The following is an 8,320-nucleotide window of genomic DNA, read 5'->3' as shown; positions in this document are numbered from 1 at the left end:
AGTGAACAATGTAGATAAACATACGCTATATTTTTTAATTTGAATCGAGTCAAAGTTCGCTTCCAAAATATTTTGTAGATGTAGCCTCACCGTACGCATGGATCGGGGTATCTCAAACCCAACTTGAACCTGATATTTCAACCAAATTAAATTCAAACTATGATCTGTTATATAAAAGCGACTAAAAATCGCAATTATTCTACATAAATGGAACAATGCTTCAAATGCAATTAACAATTATTATAATTATACTGATAATGATTTTAATAAAATTGATGAATAAAAGTGATAATTCACACATACAAAAATAATTGGATCCAAATTCGAGTATGATTTTAAGATTGAGTCGATGGTGCACCAGTACATGCGCACACAGGAGGCCCTGCCAAGTTTGGACTATAACTAATATTTAAGTTTTATTGGATTAGTTAGAGATAATTAGCCTAATGCAAGGACATTTCATGCATATCGTCCGTGCATCTTAATCCTTCCCTTAGACATATAGCTTTGGCTTGACAATTTAGCACGTCGAATAATTATCTAGCTTGAAATTTTGCACACAAATTAATCAATCCTGCATTATTCTGCTGGTATTAATTAATTAGACTTTCCAAACATTACGAACCCTATAATCCTAATTAAGGCGGTGATAATAATTAAGACATAGTTTGTCATAGCTTGTTAGATTTTTATTTATAAGTTTCTTTCAGTATTTTTTATGTAGCCATATTTCATATAACTAATAATAGAGATAATGATAAATTTATGGACTATCAATAGATAAATGGAAAAGTCAATTAAATTATTTTCTGCCAAAAGGCAATTAAATTATTTTCTAATGAAAATAGTGTATTCTGCTTGAGAAAATAATGAAAAATTAATGTCTAATTTCATTTTCATGGCTAATTAATCACTTTGAATGGAGTTGAAAAAATATTAACTATATATAATGTCTAGTATGTTAGCTCTTGCTATTAAATAAAACATCAAATTATGTTAATTAGTTCATTAATCAATAGCTAAAGAAATAATATATATATATATATATATATATATATATATATATATCATCGATTGGATAGGAATATTATTGTGTGTGTATTTAAGACCAAGATTGTTTTGTGAAAATTGATTAAAAATGTATAAATCATTTAAAAGAAAGTTAAATCAATTAGTAATTTTTTAATAAAAACAAAGAGGGTAAATAATGTGTTTTTTGATATTTTTGATAATTAATTAAGAATACAAAATAAAGATGGAAGGCCTATATAAAACATTCTGCTCTAGTGAAATTTTATATATATTGTCAATTATACCATTAATCAGACTCCTTAATTTTTCACAAATAATATATAATTCAAAGAAATTTGTATACAAAATCGCAAAAATCTAAACAAATTACATTTATGTATTTTTCTTGAAATTATTGTAAAAAAAGAATCAAATCATTCAGAAGGATTAAACCCCGGATTACAGTCGGACCATTGATTGGCAGCGAAGGAAGAACCCGCTCGATCTCCGCCGCCTCCGCTGCTGCTGCTCCACATACCGGCGGCCGACGCAGCGGAAGAGCTGGTGGCGCCGGCGCTGATCACGCTTTGGGTCCAAGAACTAAATGTCCCCGGCGGAATCAAGTTTTGCCGCGGTGGAAAGAAATGAGTCGGCGGCGGAGATCTCAATGACTGGAAGCTCATCCCTTGCAGAAGGGCCATATTCGAACCCAAACGACCGCCGCCGCCCATCGCCGCCGCCCCTGGATTCATCCCACCGGTTTGCATTGCAGCCAAAGAAGACATAAACGAGCCGCTGGCGTAGAAACCACCGCCCAACGACGGCGCCACAGGCCTCGAGGGCTGTCCGGCAATCACGGCCGTCGGATTCTGAGGCCGAGCTGCGGCGGTTAGCACACCTTGAGGTCTCGGGGCCAAAGTGTTTGAAGAGGAAGACGGCGACGAAACCCTGGGGCGCTTGCTCTTCCGGCAGCCACCGCCGACGGGGACGTTCCTTAGGGATCCGCCGTGAGTCCAGTACCTCCGGCAAGCCTTGCAAAAGTACCTAGGCTGAGAGAGGCTGTAGTTGTTGTAGTAACAAAACTTGGTGTTGGAGGAGTCGCAACGCGGGCACCTCGGTGGCGACGGCTGGTGACCGTGGCCTTGGGCGGCCGCATGGTTCTCCGGCGGCCGCGCTCGCTGCTGGAGATCTTGTTGCTGCATGGGACCCTCTTCATTTCTTGCTCCATCCATGTGTTTTTTTTTTTTTTTTGTTAATTAGGGGTTTTTTTAGGGTTGTTTTTGTGTGTGTGATTATGTGGTATATATAAGAGTATAAGTACGAGGTGGTTGTGTAATAGATTTGAGTGTAGAAGGTTTAAATGGTTGTGGGCTAATTCACTTTTTCAAGATTATTTCAACGATTGGGATATGATTGTAATCCAGAATTGTATGTGGGGATTATGAGAATGAGAAAATAAATAAGAGGAAAACATAGATATATATGGCATTAATTGTGCACGAGAGGGTTTTATTTAATTTTTGTTGTAGACCTACTCCACAAAAACAATGGCGGTTATTGTAATAATTTGCTGTAATCCCAGGTGAAATTTAAGACAATGTTTTCTTGCAATCCATGTCAAGATCTGTGCAGATTTTGTGTGGTAAAAGAAGGTTAAAGGAATGGGTAATTAAGAAGAGAGAGAAGGGCTAGCTCCCCTTAGCTTTTCATTAGTGCTTAAAACTTAATGGGAAAAGGTATGCAACGCCATTATAAGTTAACTAGAGAGTGATAAGCACAATTAGGATTTATTTTGGTGTAATTCTTTTTTACTCTCTTACCCTTTCTTTTGCAGCCTTCATTGATGCGGTTTCGTTAAAGTGAGTCGCGCCTCACTTTGATTGACTTCTCTTGACTAATTAAACTTGTACTTTTTAGAAATTAAATGTCATAAGATCATTCAATATTTTGAGTATATAATCGTGACATAACTATTTATTTAATTAAAATTGAGTTTTGGTAAGTGGGAAATATTAAATTAAAGTATTTAAGCTTATCAAAACTTTAATTAATTAACATTTAATATATTTGTACATAAGTTATTATAAAGTTAGTGGTAATAGTTATTAGAGTAAAATTTTGAAGTAGCCAAAATGAAGCATAAAACACAATTTATGGTCACACATAGAAAAAACATAAAATTTGGCCATTTTTATTGATTTGGACGTTTTTACCCTTAATGAGGCGGACCGGGTAGCATTAGGCACGCGGGTCGGGTTAGGCACTTATGGCACTATTAGTGCCATAAGATTTTACTTTGGTTTTATTTTGGATTTCCATTGGCACTTATGGCACTAATAGTGCCATAAGTGTCATACGTGCAACAGAAACAACAGTAACAGAACCAAGAAATCATAAATGGATCATCTAAATCCTAAATGGATAATCTAAACCCTAAATCGAACATCTAAACCCTAAATGGATAATCTAAACCCTAAATGGAACATCTAAACCCTACGGTGCCAACAGAAATCCAAAATAAAACTAAGTAATAAAATGATGCGCGCAGCGGGTGCTGTCTTTTCCCCGCGAGCGCGCAATCACCCCAGCGGCCGAGTAAAAAGGGCAAATTAGGCATACCACCTAATTAATGGCCATATTTTGATGTTTTAAGATTAGGGGCCAAAAATTAATTTTCAATCTTCATTATGGTCATTTGACTACATTGTTTGTAGTTATTATGTGTACAAGTAGTAGCGTGTAAGCGAAAATACGGGCAGTTGTCATCCGCCTGCCTCGACCATGTCCTCGTGGTGGTCGTCTGACCTCGATCGTGTATGTTGAGTAACGTCTGCCAACACCTGAAGGAGCTCTCGACGTTCATCGAGGAATGACTCGCATTGATGGGAAACATTCAAGCCAATTATTGCAGTAGCTCCCCATGTAGTAGGCTGTGCATATAAAGTTTTGAGCCGAAGGCTTCCAAGTCGTTTAATCTTTTTGTTCCGTTTGTCAAAGCCATCCATGATGTTGTTATTTGAAGGACAAGAATTATTTTATCTTTAAAGACGATACACCAAACTGAGAGAACTTTCATCTTCAATTCATGTTCAGTTATCGGGACTTTCAAGTTTATGGTATTGCTACTCAAAAGATGAAATTGTTTTATCATTGGAAACAATACATCAAGCTAGAGCGCTATCCCAAGTTGTTTTCAACTAGACTTTCAAGCCAAAGCTTTCCAAGTTTGAATGTTGCTACTTGAACGATGAAATTATTTATCTTTGAAGACGATATGCTAGAGCACCAGCCAAGTTGTCATCGACTCAATTTTCAGGCTCTTCTGAGTTTGTTTTTATTCACGTTATTTCAATAAAGTTTGTTTTAATTTGTACTAACTTCTCTATCTTTCCATTTTTACATTGAAAATAAATCAAAGGTTTACCTAGTTCTAACACAATGCTACAAATTGTTTGAATCTAATTTTAGTGATGCTTGAAGGGAATGTGCTATTTTCCTTTCACTACAAAAAACTCGTGACATACCGAGGAAAATTACCGAGGGCAAACTTGCCCTTGGTAATCACCGACTACGTACATACCACCGGCACGAAGGACGGGTCAGATTAAGCACGTTTACCGATAATGATTACTGCCGGTAAGTTCTCGACTGCGGCTCGGAGCCGTCGGTGCATATTAATTTTATTTATAATTATTATTTAAATAAAATTAACGACGATGGCTATTGCTGGTGATTACCGGCGGCGTGTAATGTCGTTGGTATGCATGGCATGGGTCGTGTAATACCGTCGGCATATGCCGTCGGTGTTGTCTGATACAAATTCGTGCACATTAGGCAGTTAGGGCAGAATCGCGCCGCCTGCCACCCTTTCTCTCGCTCGCCGATCGCCACCGTTGCCGCCGCCGTCCAGGTAAGTCTTCCTTTCTCCCTTTCGTCTCTCTCTCTGACCCGGTCGCCCTCTCTATGACCCACTCTGCCTCCATTCTTTCCAGCCACCACCGTCGTGCAACCACCGCTCCGACCCTCGCCGCCGTCGCCGCTGCTCCGACGCCATTCCACCGCCGACCAGCACCGTATGCTCTCGTCATTTTACTTTTTCATTTATTTATTTACTAATATTTTTTATAGATAAATTTGTTAGATTAAGTATGAATAATTAAATTTTAATTAATTTATAGTATGATTATGTACGAATTTGTTAGATTAAGTATGATTAATTAAGTTTGAATTTGTTAGATTAATTTATTTATTTTAGATAAATTTTTTAGATTAAGTATGAATAAGTAAATTTTAAGTAAATTTTTTGAATAAGTATATTGATAAATGTTTAAGTATGCTAGTATGTGTTTAGGATGAAATGATTATGTATATGCTACTATATTGTGGGATAAATTTAATCAATTTCTTAAGGATCTTCTCCCTTTGGGATAGAAATTGATTACTTCTTAAGAATCTTCTCCCAACAAATGATTGTTTTTAATTTGATTATTGTATTTTTTATTGTTTATTTTATATTATATTGCTTAAACAATTGGGGGCCGAGTAGACCTAGTAAATTAGAACCATGGTTAAAATAGTTGCTGGTAGAGTCGAGCACTTAGTAGTTAGGATAGTGGGGTTATGCTGCCGAAATTTCGTTTGATTCAAGTAATTTATGATATTTTATTTGTTTTTTCAATTAGAATTTACAAGAATGAGTGATAATCGTCTATGGCCTTTCAAGGGGGTTGGATTACACATAGTGAAAAGAAAGTACGTATACCAAACTTCACTTTGCATATATACTAGTACAAGAATTTTCAAATTGAACGCCAAAAACTTTTGGTGTGTAAGCAACATTGTTTATACATAGGTAATCACATATATAGATCTAGACAACGATTTATAATAAGAGAATATAGATTCATATAGTCATATTAGGGATTGAAACTCAATATTTGGCTCTCTATTTTAAAAACATAGTAAAATTTAGCCATTTTTTATAATTTCAGACTGTATTGTCCTTAATTTGGGCGGACCAGACCAAATGACCGCTCAGGGCGCGGAATCGGGTGGTACTTTTGGCACTAATGTAATAATTTGTGCCAAAAGTACCAAATTACTTAGAACGAAAAATATACTAAGTAATTTGGTACTTTTGGCACTAATATTGTCATTTGTGCAAAAAGTACCAAATTACTTGATTTTTTTTTATGTTGGTACTTTTGGCACTAATATTTTCATTTGTTCTAAGTAATTTGGTACTTTTTGTACAAATTATAATATCAATGCCAAAAGTACGTACTTAGTATTTTGTTTGTTTTACTTTCTATTGGTACTTTTGTCACAAATTATAACATTAGTGTCAAAAATACCATCCAAATTCGCGCGTCCAACCTGATCCGATCCGTCCAAATTAACGGCAATGCAGTTCGAAATTGCAAAAAAAATGATCAAAATATATATTGTTAAAATTAATGGTCAAATATTGAATCAATGTGCTGCTGCAATAGAAATTTTATTAAAAAGAAAAGGAAAACCTAGACCTATGAGAGCACAGGCGCAACTGAGGGCCGGGCCTCGTTAAAACCTCTTCAGGAGAAAGAGGGAAAAGAGCGTCCGTCTAAAAAGAAACCAAACTGGCGGTGAGCGGGAAGGGCCCCCCTCAAAGGCTCCGGCCGAACCATCACCCCTAGGAGGCCCGGTTTACCCAACTAGAGACAAAGGAAAAGGAAACAACAAAAAAAAAAACCAAAGAAAAAGCAAAAACCCAGAAACGGAAAGCACACCAACAGCCCAACAAGAGAAACATGGGCGGAGCAGGAACCATCGCACAAAGAGGTCCACGAGAAAGACCGCGCGGCAACCAGGACCCAGCATCCACCTGCAACAACAAAGCAACGAAGAGCAAGCCAAAAGGAAACACAGAAAGCACAAACGAACCCAACCACGCACAAACACCCAAAAGAGAGAGAAAAAAACCCCACAAGCCTAACCAAAAGTCAGTTCTCAAGCAGCGGTCACAAAAGCCAAGGCGAAACGCTGGTGACTACTCTCCACTCACAACACCGTCCCATCTAGGTCACACAAGTATGTACCGACCCCTGGAGGTGTGCAAAGCTAAGGCTTTGAGATGCAACAACAAGCTGATACAACTCAATCTGCTCAGACCCAATTCCGTTATAGGTGAGTTTCCTAATGCATTGGCCTTTACAATCAGTCTCAACTCATTAATAATAAATATCACCATAGGAGATTAACTTCAACAAAAAGGTCAACTTCACGGGATGAACACTTTCGGAGGGAATCCAAATTGTTCCCGTGTGGTTTTTCATGCTCATGATGGCACTGAACATCAGAGGAGCAGAGACCCAGAGCCATCAGAACGCAACCCTTCCAAATCTTACACACCAGAAAAAGATATTAGGCAATGCAATGAAAACACTCCCCACAACATCTATTGGACAAATCGCGTCAAGAAGTAGCTCACCAAGGTGTTGCACCCAAAACCTTAGACAAATAACACTACCAGGACATCAAATACCAAGAGAGACAAGGACAACAGCCGAAGCTAAACACAACACCGGAATCACCCAGTGAACCGACCCCCGCAAGAGTGAAGCTCCCAACAACCAACCATCAACCAAGCAAGAAGGGTCAAACACCTCACACCACATACAAGCAAACAAAAAACAAAAACACACCGAGCTAAAAAGAAAAGGGCAGAGAACCTTCCCAGAAAAGAAGGCGCTCCTCCAATGCAGCGGCTCTTAAGAAATAATCCGAACATAGGGAAGAACACGCTTGTCATCCCGAACTAACTCCAGGATATCAGGAATGGTAAAAAACCAGAAACCCTCCTCAAACACCGAGGAAGCCATGAAATTAGCAACCCGGTTCCCCTCACGAAAGATGTGGGAGATCGTAATGTGTAAGCCGACAATCTTCTGAAGAATATTCCTCCACCTGCTGAAGAACCGCCAAGGGACAATAGTAGAGCGATCCCGGAAGAGATCCACCAGGTACGTGCAGTCCGTCTCAATCCAAATGTAATCTCAACCCTGAGAAATAACCTGCTCCAAAGCAATAATAAGAGCAAAAAGCTCAGCCTCAAAAGCCCAGCCACGGCCACCAGAGAAGTGAAAACACCCAATCATCGAGCTGGAGTCACGAATGATGCCACCAGCATGAATACAAAGCGGGGAGCCGTGAACCGAGCCATCAATATTAATCTTACGCCAAGGAGGTGGGGGAGGTAGCCAGAATACATAAACATAAGAGGTAGGGCGACGGTGGTTGCCCGGCACCCCAAGGCCATGAAGAACAAGCA

General features: G+C 38.5%; 1 protein-coding gene across 1 annotated transcript; it reads right to left on the bottom strand.

Moving 5' to 3' along the window:
• Window positions 1–1,360: 1,360 nt before the first annotated feature.
• LOC131013446 (dof zinc finger protein DOF5.6-like) lies at window positions 1,361–2,366 on the bottom strand. Its single transcript, XM_057941527.1, has one exon. The coding sequence runs from the start codon at window positions 2,241–2,243 to the stop codon at window positions 1,446–1,448; it is 798 nt and encodes a 265-aa protein (XP_057797510.1). The 5' UTR covers window positions 2,244–2,366; the 3' UTR covers window positions 1,361–1,445.
• Window positions 2,367–8,320: the final 5,954 nt, after the last annotated feature.

The sequence above is a fragment of the Salvia miltiorrhiza genome, chromosome 2 (assembly GCF_028751815.1).
Source record: "Salvia miltiorrhiza cultivar Shanhuang (shh) chromosome 2, IMPLAD_Smil_shh, whole genome shotgun sequence".
NCBI lineage: Eukaryota > Viridiplantae > Streptophyta > Magnoliopsida > Lamiales > Lamiaceae > Salvia > Salvia miltiorrhiza.
This window is presented reverse-complemented; position numbering and strand designations above follow the sequence as displayed.